Genomic DNA, 18,843 nt, shown 5'->3' on the forward strand with positions numbered 1-18,843 from the left:
CCAGGAAGGTCAACTTACTTTTAACACCTGCTGTTGTGTAAACCTTGTGTTTTTATGGTATTGCGTCCCAGAGTATTACTTTCGAATCTTTGATGATTCCCATCATCTGCATTGAAAATGCCTGAGGTCATCAGCTGGACAGCGTGACAGACCGAAAGAGAGAAACCCTCACGTCCCTTTAGGAGATCTATAAATAGAATTAGCTTCTAAGAGGGAAGGCTAAATGTAGGTTGGGAGTAAGTGTGTATGCAAGCATATGCATGGGAGCATGTGTGGTGTAAGCCTTGAACTTATATGTAAATGCTGATTTGTGTGCATGACCAGGTCTGAGCCTGCACCAGAATAAAAAGAAACTAAGGACTGGAAGAAGGAATTGGCAGATCTTCTGAGAAAGCCGACCTGGATTGACACTGGGTTTTAAATTCTCCCTTTTATCTGGCTTCACCAACCTTAGAGGACACCAAAAAGAGCAATATGAGTGAAAGAGAAGAGAAATTTTCAGAAACCTCTGTCCAAATAACTGAAGCTGCCCCACAGATTGTGGGTGGCACTGAAGTAAGTTACTTTGGTACCCCTGGCAACATTTATTCTGCCATTTTGAGTCGCAATGAGGCAGTTAAAGATGCCAGGCGCCTCAAGGACTTTGAGGAGCTCAAAGACAAATACGCGAGTAAGAAGGTGCTCTTTGAAGACCCGCTGTTCCCTGCTCGGGACTCCTCTCTCTTTTACAGTGAAAAGTTCCCGCTGAAGTTAGAATGGAAGCGCCCGGCGGTGAGTGAAAGACCTTAAGGTGGCACTGTATGAGGTTGTGTTGCATCTTTACCTTATCTTTTGCAATCCAAAAAGTTATTTGTAATGTGGTCTAGTTAGTCTTACTAATATCCATAAAACATGATGCATTTACTTGTGAAGTCAATTGTTTTTTGGAGTTTGAAGTTTTTTTTTTTGCAGTGTATTTGCTTGTGTTGCATTGTTCTTATTTCCTTTTTTGCTTTTTAAAAATCCCACATTTGTGTTGCATGATTTCGAATTTCTGTAATAATGTAATGGCATTATATACATAATAATACATTTACATTTTTAATTTTGATTGACTGACTATGAACGAATTAACCAATTGCAAATTTTTAGGTTGTGCGACCTTTAGTCACTTTTACAATCAATGTTGATGATACAATACTTTGTATATTAATTCTATAAATCAAGTGGGATTTATCTTGATTTTTTATCACAAAAGCAACTAGGAAATTTTGTTTTACTTTCTATCTAAAGGCAGCTGCCAAGGCATCAAATGGGTTATCTCCTGCAGGCGTGTCATGAGAATGTGGCATCGATCCTGCTGTGCATGTGTTGTGTTGGGCATGGCATGAAGTTTAACACGCTCTAGAGTCTCAGGCAGCTGACGTGCCAATTCATGCCATGCTGTTTGTAAGTGATTTATAAAGCAGACCTCTGCCGTAACAACAACCTGATAGACTTGTGTCAGTGGGTTTGGACTATTTCTTATCCTCACTATTTTGGAACGGCGTTTCCACATGGCTGTTTAAATCATTGTCTGCAGAACTGAGTTTTATGCATTGGATGTTATAATTGGTAAAGTGCAGGTGGTTTTGTTTTTTATTGTATTATTTTCATACTGCCCAAATTGGTTTTACATGATAAAGGACTTATTACTGTATGTACAGTACTTATTACACACAAATCCTAGACACAAATTTAAATTTTGGTTCAGTTCCATAAATGTTCAATTATATACATTATTAAATGATGTATATTATGTACTGCCTTCAAGACACTACATAAAGCCTAACACTATCTGACATGTTACAGTTTCCATGTCTCACATTTTAAAAAATGCATAAAAAAAGAAAACTAAATTGCAGTTTTATGTTTTACGTTCATGTCAGTTATAAAAACATGACTTATGTGACTTTTAAGTTTACTTTGCTTGTATATTAAAACTGCTGTATCGTGACTGGCCTTGTCATGGTTTAGAATAAGGTTACTGTTTCCGTTTCATCCTCCTGTGAAGTCTTTGGTAAGTCAGTAAAACAATTTTTGGACGGCGCTTCAAACAGTCAAGCAATTCGCATATGCTTACCAACACTTTAAAAATAATGGAGAATGTCTCGATGGACATACATACAGTACCTTACATTATTTTACCCTGATATCCTAAGCTTGTAAACACTTGGCAACGAATTTTATTATCCGTGGCAGCTGTTGAATGGCTGTAGTGTTGAAATCTTCATCACTTCATCTTCGTCTTGTTCTTCTTGTGTGGCCAACAAAAGTCTAACAGTATGACCATCATTGAAAATAAATGGTACAATAAGTATAGTCTGAATTGTCTCTCTTTCCTAAACAGGAGATTTGTAGCAATCCACAGTTCATTCTTGGGGGAGCCAACAGGACAGATATCTGCCAAGGAGACCTGGGTAAGAACGTACAAATGTATGACATTTCTAATGACACATGATATGGAACTTATTTTTTTCTCTCCTTACCTGGTGATCAAATCCGAAGTCATTAGAGCTTAAATGCACCTACTATAATTCCCTCTGGAGAAACAAAGACCAACCTGATCTGCACTGCACTTATTGAGAGACACAATATGATTGACATACACAGCTGAATTGGTCAAGTGTAATACAGACAGACTCTGAATAAATGTGGTAGGATATTCTGATCCAGATGAGACAGAAAATTAAACAGATTCTTGCTGTATAGCGTACAGTAATGTCGTTTTGTGTACTCTGAAGTTTCGCACAGTACCCTTGTGCATTGTATTCATGCATTTATCAACCTCGTATCCATATAAACATGTAGGGTTTGATCTGTTTCTGGGTTTCCATGATCGAACCCATGATCCTGACATTCGCAGTGCCATGCTTTACCCCATGTAGAGCAGTAGGGGCTTTTAATTTAAATGTAATAAAAATAGACGGTTAATTAGAAAAGTTTGTAATATGAAACTTCATAACCCGATTTTTTATTTGGATCAATAAGTAATTTTGAGCATATATATACATGTTGGAATCTGATCTCTGTCCTGCTCATCTGTGCACCCTATGGTCCATGCAGGGCTTTATGAAGGGCTGTAAAAGTCATCTAGATTTCACGCTGAAATGAAATATAGGCATACAGTATAAAGATAGACTTGTAATGCATGGTATTTCCATTTTACAAGGGATATGTTAAGGGATCATATGGCGCGAATACGTGTTTTTCTGTGTCTTTGGTGTGTTATAAGTTTCCCATGCATGTATTAGACACGTAAAATTGCAAAAATTAAAGTGTCGGAACAAAAGATGCATTCTATCTGAAAGCGAGCGCTCACCCAGACCTGCCTGACACACCTCGTGTAACCACACCTCCACAAATCCACGTCAGTTCGTGGTATGATTGACTAAGACCGCCCAGATGTATACTCAAGTAAGGTGGGCGTACCTGTCAGTACAATTGCTTTGGAACCTGATTTTCCAAATATGGTAAGAGGCGTTACATTTCCATCACACGCTTGCAGTATTCGACCAATCACTACGCACTGGTTAACTGGCCAATCATAGCACACCTCGCTTTTCAGAGCGATGAGCTTTGTAAAAAATCTGTGCGTTTCAGAGAGGCGGGGCAAAGAGGAGATACAAACATGCACGGTATGTGGAAAATACAGCGTTTTTGAACCTTAAATCGTGTATACACATTGCATTACATCTAAAACAAACGATAATATTATCTTTTTTGTCGTGTCATATGACCCCTTTAAGGATAATGTACAGTCAGTAAGTCACTGCTTGTGCATTTGTGGATAAAGGCATCTGCTAAATGAATAAATATAAATGTACCTTAAGGTCAAAACTTGATAATAAACCAGCTATTGACCAATTAAGAACAAGAACTATCCATTTTATAATAAGGGATTTCAGACCACTGGGTGGCAACTCAAGTAAATTGAGTATTAATAAATTATATATAAATTATGTAATAAATTATAATGATACTGAATATTTTCTGCTGATCCATCAGATGTACAGTAGTAAAACTTATCTACACTTGTCCAATAATTCTTGTAGGAGACTGCTGGTTGCTGGCTGCCATAGCTTGCCTGACTCTGAATAAAGTACTGCTGCAAAGAGTGGTTCCACATGACCAGACCTTCTCTGAAAGCTATGCAGGCATTTTCCATTTCCAGGTAAGTTACGAGCATTAAAACCAAACCCTTCATTATTTTAGGCATAGTCCTTCTGTATACTGTATATTTTTGGGGGGATCTATTGACAGAAATGCAATATAATATACATAACTATGTCTGCAGAGGTGTATAAAGGCCTTACATAATGAAGCGTTATGTTTTTATTACATTAGAATGAGATATTTCTATCTACATACACCACGGGTCCCCTTACATGGACTTCGCCATGTTGTTTCTACAGTAGCCCTAAACGGACAAAAGTGTGTTTTTGCAAGTATGCCAAAACTTCAGGAGGGAGAAGGGAGGGGTGGAGTGAGCCGTTGATTGCAATTTGCAACCACTAGATGCCGCTAAAATCTCCACGTTGCTTCTTTAAATTTCATGAATTAAACATTAACCTAATTTTGGCTTATACTTATAGTTCTGGCGCTATGGTGAGTGGGTGGATGTGGTTGTGGACGATCGACTTCCAACGTATAAAAACCAGTTGGTGTTCACCAGATCTGGACAAAAGAATGAATTTTGGAGTGCTCTTTTAGAGAAGGCATACGCGAAGTAAGTTTATTATCATGGTATTTTGTGGTATTCTAAAGATCATTTGCATGTACCAATTCAATTCTGATGCTAAACCTGATGATTTGAATTATGGAACCCAGGTTACACGGTTCTTATGAAGCCTTAAAGGGAGGAAACACACTGGAGGCCATGGAGGACTTTACCGGAGGAGTAACCGAGTTTTATGAGATTTCAGAGGCACCTAAAGAGTTGTACCATATTATGAGGAAAGCTTTGGAGAGAGGGTCCCTCGTGGGCTGCTCGATAGATGTAAGTAATCCACCCATTATAGTTTAGGACTATAAACCAGCTGATTAAGATATTTTTACAATGCACCGCCTTATGGTGGCATGAAGTTCAACATAATGTTTTTCACTTACCAATGTTTTGGCTTATGTGACACAGACATTGGTTCCAACTGCTCAGATGACTAAAACTGTATCTGGACTTGTAAGAGGACATGCATACTCAGTCACTGGAGTTGAGCAGGTGGGACTGTCATGTACTTGAGAATTTGAGTATCTGTCACATTTAGTACATCGCTCACATATACAATCCCAATCAGGGCTGAATGTCATTTAGAGGTCAGTTGAAAACACCAAATCAGAAAATCAATTGAGAAAGTGGACGCAATTTTTTATGGTACAGTATATCAGGTACCTATTGTTTTTCATTTACTGTATAGGTTTGTAATTACATATATAGTCAATTGATTAAGATTTCAATAAGGGGTTACTTGTCTTGTGACATTTTGTTGTATGCAACATTAAAGTATTTTGTGTTTCTAGTGTTGTATGGCAAAACTAAAGTCTCTCAAAACTAAATGGCTTTAGTAGTTGTTTTGGCAATATGTTGTGAATTCTGAATGTGAGGCAATTCTTTTCAAATGTTTTTCAAAATAATACCCCAAAACTTTTTCTCAGGGTAAGCGTAAGGATGGTAAGGACCTAAAGATCCGTATTGTTCGTGTACGAGACCCATGGGGAGTAAACCCCCCTCCCGCCTGTAGGTCTGATGAATGGGCTGCACTAGCCACCACTGAACAAGACAAAGAGAGACTCCGACCCACAGAACGAGGGGAGTTCTGGTTAGTAGGGATTCTTCTTTGTGTAAAATATCACTTCTTTTTTTACCTGTAATGACACACACCATGTAACACTTTGATACTCAAAGTGATACTCATAAAGGTTTGATAGTAAAGCTGTCTTATAAGCACTCATTCCTCCTGTACTCAACTCAAGGATGGGCTTTGAGGAGTTTCAAAAGAACTTCACAAAACTGGAGATCTGTAATCTTACTCCAGACACCCTGCAGGATGACCAGATGTTGAAGTGGAATGTGACCGTGCATGAGGGCCGATGGGTAAGAGGATGCTCTGCTGGTGGCTGCAGAAACTTTCCAGGTATCTACAATGAGACTACATAAAAAATCTGGTATTATTACATTTTTGTCATTCACTTTGTTGTACTGATAATACACATAGCAAAATAAAAATCTGTGACTCTTTATACCCATATCATTCATTTAACTACTTTCTGTCCCAGACACATTCTGGACGAACCCTCAGTACCGTCTGATTCTTCTGGAGGCAGATGTCAAGCGGAAGACCTGCACTGTGGTGGTGGCACTGATGCAGAAAGGCAGACGTAGCGAGCGCTGTGCAGGTGGCACCCTATACAACATTGGGTTCGCCATCTATGAGGTAAATGTTTAGCGATAGTAGGCCTACTTATTTGCAGTTTGATAACCTTTTAGTTCAGGTATATTTATGCAAATCATAAAAATATATATACCGTTTTTTTAGGCTTCGAAGATGTTTCGAACGATTGTTGCTGATTTATTTCAACCTTTTTTGTCCTGTCTTTCCCAGGTTCCTCAAGAGGTATAGGACCACACCATGAAGAGGCCACATACAGTATATGTCCTGTCTGTCTGGCTGCATGCATAATCGTTTAACCACTGTTCTTTGCTAGCTTACAATTTAAACCCTTAAATTTGTTACAACTGAAACTCAATCATTCACCACTTGATGTTTAACCACTGCCATGTTATTACAAATATAAAGTTTCCATGGCATTTCATGACATTTTACTGTCTATAGTTGAATGATCTCTCTGTCATTGCAGATGAAAGGCAACCAACAACCGCTGCCAAAAGATTTCTTCCTTTATAATGCATCAAAAGCCCGCTCTAAGTCTTACGTCAACATGCGTGAAGTAACAGAGCGTTTCTGTCTAAATCCAGGAGAGTATGTCATCATTCCCTCCACTTTTGATCCTCATAAGGAGAGTGAGTTTCTTCTCAGGGTCTTCTCTGAAAACTGGAGCACCTCAGAGTGAGTAATAAAACTCTCCTTCTGTCAGACTGTAAATTAAATATTCAGTCATTTCACTGAGTAAATTTCAATAACAAAATGAATAGTTGTCAAGCATGATAAAGATGCCATTTATATATCACTGACTGTAACTTTATAATTTTACTTAAGTGAATATCAAGGACACAAAAAAGTATTACATTTTTTTTTTATCTATATGAACAGTTATGTAATAGCACTGCAGTCAGGTATTTGATCAATCAGGCATTGCACTTCATTAATAACAATGGCCCCTATCTGTAACTACATTCACAATATGCAATCTCATACCTTACTGCTTAACTAAGATTTATGCACATTCACTTAGAAATGTCATGTTCCTACAGGTATTTATATTTGAACGTATATGCATTGCTTACCTGTTCATGACCTTTAAAGTTTAAAGTGATTATAGTGTTTCCCATTAAAGTTTCACGTGTTACAGTGAAGCATGTTTTAAGTGACCTCTTGACTGGTATGCATTTAGCTGACAGCTGCATGATTTCTCACAGGGTTATAGATGCAGAAATTGAGGCGGGGCTTGTGGTGAGTCAACACATGTTTGTCTGTCTTGTTGAGTGGCAGCCCATATGGGCCCGTTTCAATAAGGAGGTTCAGGTTAAACCTTGAACTTGAAAGTTGGTTTACTTAGAAATGAGAAACTTTGAGTTTTTGGTTTCAGAACAGCTGATTTGAGTTAGTTCAATTTACTCTGGGTAGGCTTACGCTGGGTTAAGCGCATGCACCACGACTATAAAAAGCCATCATCAGTGGAGCTCCGATATTACCATTCACCATGGCAACGGCACCAAAAAAAGCAACATGGCGGCAGAAAGCACTTGAGAGTGAGGCACACATTCCGCTCTGCATACAGTGGATTTACTGATGTCCTGAAAATGACTTAAGTTTCAATTAATAAATTGATAAATGTACCTATAAACAAACAAATTAATCATTAAATGAATGAAACAACAGAAATAAAACAGAAATAATAAAAAATTGTATGTTCTCACTCGCCATGAGTGCTCTAGTTACGCGAAAGAGACTTCATGGTGTATAGGATACCTGAAAATTAAGACTGCTCGCCGGTTCGAACCCTGCTCTGAGCAGATTTCAGTGGGAATGGCTGCACGTCAAAATTACTTGTTTATTACCTCTATCGCTTCATTTCTGCATGTATGTCTGTATTTATTCATTTCAATATTCATGCACTTTATTTATACAATTTATTAAGTCATTTCTCATCGTCCATAGAAAATTATGCTCTGATGTAATACACGTACGGTGGCTGATGTTATTGATGTAAGGATGGATGAGATATATTTTGATATATCTAATTCACTGTAAAGAAAAACGGTACAGTTTTAATAAAAATGCACAGGGAAATGACAAAATTCCACTCGGGTCCTAAATTGCTCTCCTGAAATCAAAGTACATCCCAATGAATTAATGCAGCCTCTTCACACTGAATCCTCTATAAAAGCACATATGACATACAGTATAAGTCACTGAGATGGTGTCTGTGTGATCAAAATGTGTGCCATGAATGACTGTATTAATGAATGAATGAATGAGGTACACCACTTGAGCTTTAAAAGGGGGAGGAGATCGAAATAAACTCTGGGTTTACCAAAGAAAACCTGCTCCTGACCAGGTTAGGTTCACAGAGTAAGTTACTATGGTTACTGACTCTGAGAATAAGTAACCTCTCCTTTAGAAATGGGCTTGAGTTACCCCGCTTTCTCGGGTTTGACATACCTCACATTCTGAAACAGAAAACCCAGTGTTTCCCTCATTTCAGGGTTAATATACTCAGAGTTTTCACTAAACCTCCTTTCTGAAACAGGCCCAATGTCTCTATACTTGCTTAAATAAACAAATCGCCATAACAGCCGGCCTGGGCTCTTGAATATATTATTTGGAATTTTGCAATACAAATCAATCCATATAAAAACAAAACACTAGCAAGACCTAGTAATTTGATGGTTCTTTTAAACTCATTAACACCAGCTATAATTTTATATTTTTATTTATAATTTCATATAATAAATATTTTATATTTTCATTTAATTTCTAACATGTTTTACTTGGTTATACCAGGAGACAGATGCCAAGAAGAAAATCAAGGTAAATGAAAATGAATGACTTACTTTTTAATAATAAATGGATGGGCTACCAAAAAATTAAAATTGTCATCATTCACTCTCATTTAACACCTGCATAAGGCTCTTTCCTCTGTGGAATACAAAAGAAGATACAGTCAAGACACACAATATGTTTTGTTTATATGGCCAGTAAATCAATGTTTTTCTAAATTCTCCCACATTCAGCTAATTAGGCCTCTTGAGGAAGAAACTGAAGAGGAGAAACAGTTCAGGGCCATCTTTCAACAGATTGCTGGAGACGTGAGTGCAAATTCAAGTCTAAAACTTCATACCCTCACCTCTAAACCACATTACTCGAAAGGTGCCTTATGGTTTTTTTCTGGTCTTGGCAGGACATGCAGATCAACGCCTACGAACTCAGGACTGTCCTTAACAGAGCGACTGCCAAACGTGAGGGAAAGTTTCTTTTTCTGCTACCGTTTTGCAACTTTCATTACATGCATGTATTTGACTTTCATCCAATGTGTTTTAAAGTGCATTCAAGCCATATCATTTCTATCAGTATATTTGTTTTCTTAGAATCAAACCCATAATATTTCACTGCTAATGCAATTATCTTACAACTAAGCAACACAGTAACACTCTTCTTTTTCTCAGACAAAGAGCTGAAAACAGAAGGTTTCAGTCTGGAGAGCTGTAGAAGTATGATTGCTCTCATGGATGTATCCTTTACTACTGTTGTACTATTAAACTGTTAAAGGAGCAGTTCGCCTTCAAAATGAAAATTCTGTCATCATTTACACGCCCACTTGTCATTTCAAACCTGTCTGACTTTCTTTCTTCTGCAGAACACAAAAGATATTTTGGAAAATGTTCATAACAGAACAGCACAGCCCCCCATTCTCTTCTATTGTAACCAATGCAAGTGAATGGGGGGGCTGTTAACAACATTCTTTAAAATATCTTCTTTGGTATTCTGCGGAAGAAAGAAAGTCATACAGGTTTGAAATGACAAGAGGGTGAGTAAATGATGACAGAATTTTCATTTCGAAGCTGAACTGCTCCTTTAACAAACAAAGGCATGAGTTTCAGGTACTTCCAACATCATCCTTTACTGAGTGGCTCCCCCTAGTGGACTAAATGACAAATGTATTTGACACACTGATCTATTGACCCTAACCATACCACTTAAGACTGATGGAACAGGACACCTAAATCTTCTAGAGTTCAAGCACTTGTGGAACAAGATTAAACAGTGGAAGGTATAGCTACATTTTCATTTTGAAATGCTTAGACAATGTGGCTGTGGAAACACTGTAGCATCCAAGTAGTTTTATTTTATCACACGCACTGTGCAAATAATCAAGGCATAGCACTCTTTGTTGTTTGCAGCTGGTTTTCACACGGTACGACACAGATAAATCCAGTACAATCAGCAGCTTTGAGATGAGAAACGCAGTAAATGATGCAGGTGAGACATCGAGTCACATCTTTGGGAAACTGAACTTTATATATCCTGAAACCTGATATCTTTCTTCTTCAGGTTTCCAACTCAACAATCAGCTCTTTGATATTATTGCCATGCGTTATGCTAATGAACGCTTGGAACTGGATTTCGACAGCTACATTAGCTGCCTGGTGCGACTCGAGGGAATGTTCAGTAAGTGTACTTTTAATCATGTTCCAGCATTATTTATCTACAATATTTTGAAGTTCTAGTAGTTTGAGAAGCCGAGGACCAGGCATGCTTTCTAACTTCTGTAGCTACTTCAAGTTAAGTGAATTCTTTTATAGGGGCATTTAGAGCTTTTGACAAGGATGGAGATGGCCTTATCAAGCTTAATGTTTCTGAGGTAAGCTGCATATAATTGAGTACATAATACATGTTGTATATTATATAACAATCAAAGTATAGTCTATTGGTCTTTCTATCACGTGTTTTTTGTGCACAGTGGCTCCAGCTGACCATGTACGCCTAAACAACATCTGCCATTTCAGCTGCATTCAGTGGTGCATCACAGACACATATGAACCAGTGTTGTGCAAATTTCCAAAAGGTTTCAGTTCTTCAGAGGATTGTTGTCTGGAAACAAACTAAAATTTGAGCTACAAGATAGATCATGGTCATTAAACTCTGTCATGTGACGCAATCATTTGGTTTCCGATCCCTTTAATGTGACATTTTATTGTCAATGAAATATGGTTGTGTAAAACTTACGTTACATATGTTCAGTACAAAAAACTGATCAAAGTCCTCACATTGCGTATTTATTTTTGCTAGTTTGCAAACATGAAAACAAAATCAACTGAACAAATTGTTTTGCCCTGTTTTTTGTATCCGACATGTGTCATAACAGTAAAATGCAGCACATAAAGCACAAAACTATTTATGACTACAAGAAATCAACATGTTCATAACAAATGTACATAACATATAAAAATGCCTCTTTCAACTTTTTACACTAAATAGAAAATGCAGTTTTTTGAGGTCTTACAGCCTCCTGCGAAGTCTGAATTAATATGCTGACAAAAAGTATCTTATTTATAACTACATAAAACTTCTGATTGTGTTGCATCAAACAGCAGTTTCTCATTCAGACAGGCCGACTATTTGTTGCATCATCAGGTTAGATGATGAAAACAGTCACAACAAGAGGTTTTGGATTAGCTGGGATCTGAAAAAAACATTAAAGCATAAGAATTAAATTGTTATTAATTATGAACAAGCCTAAATATTATTATAATATTAACGGAGTAAAGCCATGAAATAAATGGTTGAAATCAAACTCTAATGCTTCTTATCTCATAATTATGATTTTGAGACTTTAGCCTGGGTCACATTTTTTGGTCAATACCGTAACAACTGTTGGCTGATTCGAATATTCGTCACTTGCTGAACTTTTGTCATGAAAATAAATCACTGTTTTGATCATGTTTTAAATAAGCCAAGTCAAAAAGCATGCTAGTTTGTAACAGACATCATGCACTACAGTGCCTAAAAAAATCTAATCAATATTTGATAAAATATCAAATATAAATAGCATCTACCACTAAGATATGTACAACAGAAAATACAGTTTTCATATTCAACTAAAAGCTGAAAACATACCAGTAAAAAGATAGAAATGTTTACTCATCATCACTCAATCATATCCTGTAGGAGTTGTATTCGCTTTGCCCTGAGGGAGGACATCTCTGAGGTTACCTGACAACAGGAGATCTTCAATTATTATTGTTTTGATGGCTTTGTGTTCTTACTTTAAGCAAACCTGCTAATGGAGCAGCTACACACCTCTTGTTTAGTTGTTAGAAGATGCTGAACCTCCGTGTAAGCGGTCTGCAGGGTTGCATATGCCTGGAACAGCTGGTCACCTACATTCCTTAAAGAGTTGGAGAGCTCCTCTTCTCTTGAAGACAGCGTCATTAACTCATTCACTTTATCTAACAATCACATACACATAATTAATATCATAAGATTACTTATTAGTTGTACTAGTTTGATTTATGATTGCACAGCACCTGCACTTTACATGGACACTTCCCCACTCCACTCCCCTACACTATTTATATTTATATATAGTTTAACCTTCCTTTCTTTCCTATCTCCTTCTACAGTATAATTTATATATAGCACATCTGTACATACAATATACGTACGTACATACACTGTCTATACATTGTCTAACATTGTGCTTTTTGTCAAATGTGTATTTATTTTTTACGTTTTGTTACCTGTGCCTTGCCACTTTTTTAACCTGTACAGTGAGGGAAATAAGTATTTGATCCCCTGCTGATTTTGTAGGTTTGCCTACTTACAAACAAATGAAGGGTCTATAATTTTTATGGTGGGTTTATTTTAACTGATAGACACAGAATATTTAAAAAAATCAGGGGAAAAAAATGTTATATAAAGGTTATAAATTGATTTGCATTTCAGTCAGTGAAATAAGTATTTGATCCCCAAGCAAAACATAACTTTGTACTTTGTGGAGAAACCCTTGTTGGCAAGCACAGAGGTCAGACATTTCTGATTTCCCTCACTGTATGTGCACTGGAAGCTTCTGTCACTAAGACAAATTCCTTGTGTGTCCAAGCACACTTGGCAATAAAGCTCTTTCTGATTCTGATTCTAATCTATTCGGACAGTCGAAAAAGCATTTCACTCCATGTTGTACCATGTATGGTTTTGTATGTGACAAATAAACTTTGAACTTGAACTATGATGACTTGTACTTGATTAAATTATCATTATAGTTCCATAGCCGAATAGAGTTAAACATTTAGCAAATTGTCACTATTTTTTGTGCCATCAAATCACTTCCAAAAAAAGAAATATTTGTTTATATGTGTCTGTGGTGTGTGTATAATGTATAATGCACACACATATATACATATACATATATATAAAAAAACAAAGATTTACATAATATACATTTTTTAAATATTTATATAGAAATACATATGTTAAATAAATACATACAAATATACACAAGTCAACTTATGCACGCATGCACTTATTTTGGAATCAATTCATCGATTTGACAGCACAATTATTTCTCCCTTTGTTAATTTAAATTGCCATTAGATGTAAAAGTATATAAATTTACAATTTGATTAAAATTAAAGTTGGAAGACACTCACTTTTTCTACATGTTGTCTCAGGATTCTGATGAGTAGTATTTGAAATGTGCTGAAGCAAAATTGAATGAGCAAAACTTTACCAGACATTTCAATAAAGCACAGATAAATATAAATAAATAAATATATATATATATATATATATATATATACACACTGTATATACACTGTATTTACACACACACACATTTCCTTACCTGTTCTTTTCTGGGGTTGCAAGGAATGATTTGGAGACAGTCAATGTCCTCTTGTGATGTTTCTGCATTATATCCAATTTTTTTTTTTCTGTCAGTATCAGTCCTAAATGAATCATTTCCACCAACATCTAATATCTGGCAAACACTGACATTGCAGGTTGCTATAGTCGGTCTATGGAATCTTCCAATCTTTTCAGCCAGTGAAGATACAGATGAAGGGGAGGCAACAGATGCCTCTTGTCCATTTATCTGTTCTCTAAAGGGAAAGGAAGAAAGCGGATTCAGAAAGTGATGACAAAAAAAAATCTTCATCCAAGATTAAATCTACTTTCACATCTAACTCTTTAATGTCAGATGCAAACAGACTCAGTTCTCAATTCTAGTTCTGGGACCCACGGCACTGCAAATTTTCCACGTATCAGTTAAGTTCTCTTGTTGACAAGCCAGTTATTTGAAACTAGTAGAAATTTTATAAATAAAAAAAATAAAATGTGTATATTAACCTGGACACGCATTGCTCCTGCTGCTTGTTTGTGTCTATCTGGTCCTGTTGACTGTTTCTCAATGTGTAAAAAGCATCATGTGAGCACGGCTCCCCTCTGCTTTTCCTAGAGTTGTGACTGCTCACATGTTCTGTGGATCGTTCTGGTTTCTTGTGCTTCTTCTTGTTCAATTTTGTTCTCCCTTTTAGCTCTTTTTTACGGTTGGATTCGCAGGTCTGTCTCACCATACGTTCGGTGTGGCTTTCTACATTTTCTTCTGAACAAACATCAACATTTTGACAGTCTAATGGTTTACGAATTGTGCGTAACAAAGTGGAAATCTCTCTCTGAACTGGTTCAGGAGCACACGTAGGCTCTCCAGAGACATGAGCAGAAATCTCTGATGGAGGACAAGGCCTTTTCACAAGCGGGCAGTTTAAATTGTCCATACCAAATATGCTCTCTCGTCTCCTTTTAAGCGTTGTTGGGTCAGGTCTGGAAGTTGAGATTTTCTTTTGCTCTTCCCAAGAATGGAAGAGATTGCATTGTGCTGGCAACTGCACACTTGCGAAATCCTCACCGCCTTTGGCAGGTACCTGGAAACTTTGACTCATGTTCTTCATCTGGAAATTCTGAATTAACTTTGTTTGTGGTGCTTTCTGCTTTGCTCTCTGCTTTTCTGCTTTGGCCTGTATCCACTTCAACAATCGGTCCGTTTTCTTTTGATTTCTTCAATTAATTTAATATTTGACAAACACATAAAAAGACCAGTTGGTAGTTAGAGCTGTTGACTTAAACTGCTAATAAATTAAATCCATTGCTGCTTTACAGTTTACATTACACACATACAGCCGCGGAAATCATTAAGAGACCATTTCAGAGACCAATTTTCTGATTTAAAATGTGCTATTTATAGATGCGTGTTTAGGGAAAATTATCATTTTTGTTTTATTCTGTGAACTACGAAGAACATTTCCCCCAGTTTTGCATAAAAATATGGTTTCTTTTTGCATTTATTTGCAGAAAATGAACCCTGGAGAGACAGGTCAAAATAACAGAAAAGATGCTCTGTTTTTTTCACACCTCAAATACTGCAGTGAAAACAAGTTCATATTCACTTTTAAGTAATACAACAGTAATATTTGTATATGGATTTAGGAAAAGTTCAAAAATACTTTATGTTATGCCCTAGATTTTTATTAGTTTTCATGTGTCTTGTCATTCTGTCAGGCTTTTACATTGCTGTTGGATGACTTTGTCACTCCTGAGATTTGATTTTGTTGCAATTCAACAGACACTGAACTGGATTGGCCACAAAACATCTAAATGCTAATTTGAAAATACAATTTTCAATGGTCTCTTAATTTTTCCACAAATGTAAGTGCTTGTAGTTAACGTATGAGTCAAGAAGCTTACTTTTGTTGGTCTCTTTGGGCACAAAGGGCTTTTAGCTCATCGTCAACCTCATCGCTATAGTCCATAGTGCTTTTGTCATCATATGATCTCTTCTCTGTCAGAATCGCCATCTTGTATTTGTGATTGAAAGTGCCAATATGTTTCTTGAAGTCCTTTAAACCCATCACAGAGAGATCACAGGCCCAGCACTTATGCACCTGTTCACTGTAAGAAAAGCACGCTTTATGTTTTTTACATTCATAAGCAGGGCATGAGAGTGAATACTTTTAAGTTCCATACCTGCCCTTTAATTTCTCAATCGCCTCATGATGGACAAAACTATGCATATGATTGTCCAAATCCTGTGGAAAAATACAAATAATTATAAAATAATACATATGCTTTGTTTTAACATGTAATTCTATGACCTCTATGACTTACCAATATGAATGAATGCAAGAACATAATGAAGTAAATCATCCCTGTTATATCATAAGTCACTTTTATAGCTCCATACATAATATTGCACCAGAACAAAAATGGTGGTTTTGTTATGTTACTTTTGCCCTGTGCAACAATAAAAACTCACCTGTGCAAGAAAGCTATGACAACAGACAAAACATCGCTGAGGCCTAAATTGATATACAAAGAAAAACTTCACAATTTGCAACCAGGAAACAAACTAAATATTTAGATAATATTCAAGCATATTTTTTAAGCCAATTTATACAGAATAATGAACAAGTATATTACACCATGAAAAGACAATCTTACCTTTCTTTTTTTTGGGTGCGAAGGGTGTTAAACTCAGCATCAAGCTTAGTATCGTAATCCACAGTAAGGTTGTGCTTTTGATGTCTTTTGCACTTGAGTTTGATCAGATTTTGTTTGTGTTCATCTTTCGCAATATGCTCCTTGTACTGCTCTAGTCCAATCACAGACACATTACACGCCCAACATCTATGGCTCACCTGTTTACTGTAGAAAACATATCTATAAATGTATATGTTTGTATGAATAAAGATTTTTTTCTGTTTGATTCATACTTGAGAAAGACATGATAATTGATGCTAGTTTTTTACCTGCCCATGATCTGTTCAATTGCTTTATGGTGACTGTAACTATGCGCGTGGTTGTCCAAATTCTGTGAAAAATATTAGGGTAAAAAGAGCGTAAGGAGAAATATTCTTATGCAGAGACAAACTACAATAAATGACCCCTATTTAGTCATCATAAGTTGATAATTATTATTTTAAACTACGGAAGTGTCCAATCAAACTTGACTGAATAAGGAATTAACCAAACAGGCCAACCTTTTCTTCATATTTTTGAGAACAGACACAACATTTGTTCATAATGTTGTGTTTGGTCTTCTTTTTTTTCTTCGTTTTCTTCGTTGTGTCCCCCATAAATGCTTTTATCTGAAAAAAATATATTTTTGTTACAGGATAGAGTTGGAGTACCTGTTCTAAATACTGCTAACGTTACTACCAAAGCAGTTACTCCAGAATGCATTCTTACGTCGACACGCGTACACATTTACCACATAATCACATTTTGATTCAATGAGATACCTAAAGCAACGACCGTGGTGTCAAAACAGTATGTTCGAGTTTTATTAAGTTACGTTACTGAATCACGTCGTCCACGTGCTTGCTGAATCGGACCACGTTGACCAAATGTTGTTTACTGTAGACTTGGGCCGTTTCTCAATATGCGTTCTTAAGCGGTCTTATGTCCTCGTGAATTCGCTCTACGTCATCAATAACCGCCAAAGTCCGTTCCGATAGCTTATTCGACTTGATGAGGCGCTGCAAGATCCGACTTAACGATGACATCAAAGTACCGCGAGAGCGATTCGAAAAACTAAAAAAGGTTTGGTTTCGAAACGCTCTCGCGGTACTTTGATGTCATACTCCAAAATGTCCCAGTGAAATTAAAAATGACAATTCTTATTTTTCATGAAGTATTGCAGCGTTTATAATATATTGCTTATCAATGTGGGTCATTTTCTTTATAAAATTCATATACCCTCATAATCTGCAGTTAAAATCTGAAAATGCACTTCCGCCCTGAAATGACTTTCCATCTCAAATGACGGCTTGGCCGGAGCATCTCCTTCAACTGTCTGCTGCCAGGTTCATTTCAAAATCAATGCAACCGCTGTTTTTACACGTCCGATCAATTCGCAGTGAAAAACGCAAGCCACGCCCACTAATTTTATCCTTTGAAATTCCTTTTCACTCAGAAAAGTGTCAGAATAGGGTTGTTGCTAGAAGGGATACATCTACGGCCGGAAATGGTGCAAAATCTCGCCATATAATTACAGTAAATTACATTAGCTAACGCCTACATCTACCCCAACACTAAACTTAACCTTACAATAATAAAAAATATTAATCAACTGTTTTCAGCGTGACAAAAAGTATGCGGTATTGAAGTGCGCATGCCCAGTGGAGTTAATCCCTTCTAGTCAAAACCATAGATCTGCCACTTTGCTCCGCTGCTGCGATACGTCAACGGCGCCGCCATATTAGTGAGGGCAACAGTGCAATAAAAGCCCACTGAACCCAATGGGAGAGTTGCGCGTTTTCGGCATTAAAAGCACAATCACGTTTACATTTCTAAACATAATTCAATGGTTTACGGTTTACGTAGAGTACAACTTCAGTTGCATCATAGTTATAGCCTACTTTAAAGTTAATGGTTGTCATAATGAAATGTGAAATCCATTATTTGTGCCTGTTATTCGTGAGAATCCACTAGATGGCATCATGTTCAGTGATATGTTAAAGACAACACAGGCAACAGAATAAATAACCACGTTGCAGTAGTCGAGAATAAAACACAGACATGTAGAGATTGTTTCTGAGATTTATTTTAATCATCGAACAAAACATCCAAGGTAATATATAGTTTAATTTGC

General features: G+C 36.8%; 2 protein-coding genes across 4 annotated transcripts; one reads left to right on the top strand and one right to left on the bottom strand.

Annotated features, from left to right (window-relative positions):
• Positions 1 to 247: 247 nt before the first annotated feature.
• capn3b (calpain 3b) lies at positions 248 to 11,369 on the top strand. Its single transcript, XM_057353334.1, has 21 exons — positions 248 to 771; positions 2,369 to 2,438; positions 4,074 to 4,192; positions 4,614 to 4,747; positions 4,849 to 5,017; positions 5,153 to 5,236; positions 5,671 to 5,834; positions 5,989 to 6,149; positions 6,292 to 6,449; positions 6,618 to 6,629; positions 6,874 to 7,082; positions 7,613 to 7,646; positions 9,201 to 9,227; positions 9,431 to 9,505; positions 9,598 to 9,655; positions 9,863 to 9,927; positions 10,399 to 10,467; positions 10,598 to 10,676; positions 10,749 to 10,865; positions 11,000 to 11,058; positions 11,158 to 11,369. Exons 1-21 carry the CDS (start codon positions 475 to 477, stop codon positions 11,182 to 11,184), a joined length of 2,187 nt encoding a protein of 728 aa, XP_057209317.1. The 5' UTR covers positions 248 to 474; the 3' UTR covers positions 11,185 to 11,369.
• Positions 11,370 to 11,460: 91 nt separating this feature from the next.
• Positions 11,461 to 17,684, bottom strand: znf106b (zinc finger protein 106b). Of its 3 annotated transcripts, none has more exons than XM_057353331.1 (13): positions 17,550 to 17,684; positions 17,231 to 17,338; positions 17,000 to 17,061; positions 16,692 to 16,895; positions 16,507 to 16,549; positions 16,218 to 16,279; positions 15,939 to 16,142; positions 14,544 to 15,251; positions 14,041 to 14,296; positions 13,847 to 13,895; positions 12,498 to 12,646; positions 12,315 to 12,410; positions 11,461 to 11,880 (listed from the first exon to the last, which is right to left on the bottom strand). In XM_057353331.1, exons 2-12 carry the CDS (start codon positions 17,324 to 17,326, stop codon positions 12,345 to 12,347), a joined length of 1,899 nt encoding a protein of 632 aa, XP_057209314.1. In that variant the 5' UTR covers positions 17,327 to 17,338; positions 17,550 to 17,684; the 3' UTR covers positions 11,461 to 11,880; positions 12,315 to 12,344. The 3 variants fall into 3 exon arrangements, with proteins under 3 accessions (XP_057209314.1, XP_057209315.1, XP_057209316.1); XM_057353332.1 differs by having other exon boundaries at positions 17,492 to 17,684; XM_057353333.1 differs by lacking the exon at positions 14,544 to 15,251.
• Between the last annotated feature and the right edge of the window lie 1,159 nt (positions 17,685 to 18,843).

The sequence above is a fragment of the Triplophysa rosa genome, linkage group LG15 (genome assembly GCF_024868665.1).
Source record: "Triplophysa rosa linkage group LG15, Trosa_1v2, whole genome shotgun sequence".
Classification (NCBI taxonomy): domain Eukaryota; kingdom Metazoa; phylum Chordata; class Actinopteri; order Cypriniformes; family Nemacheilidae; genus Triplophysa; species Triplophysa rosa.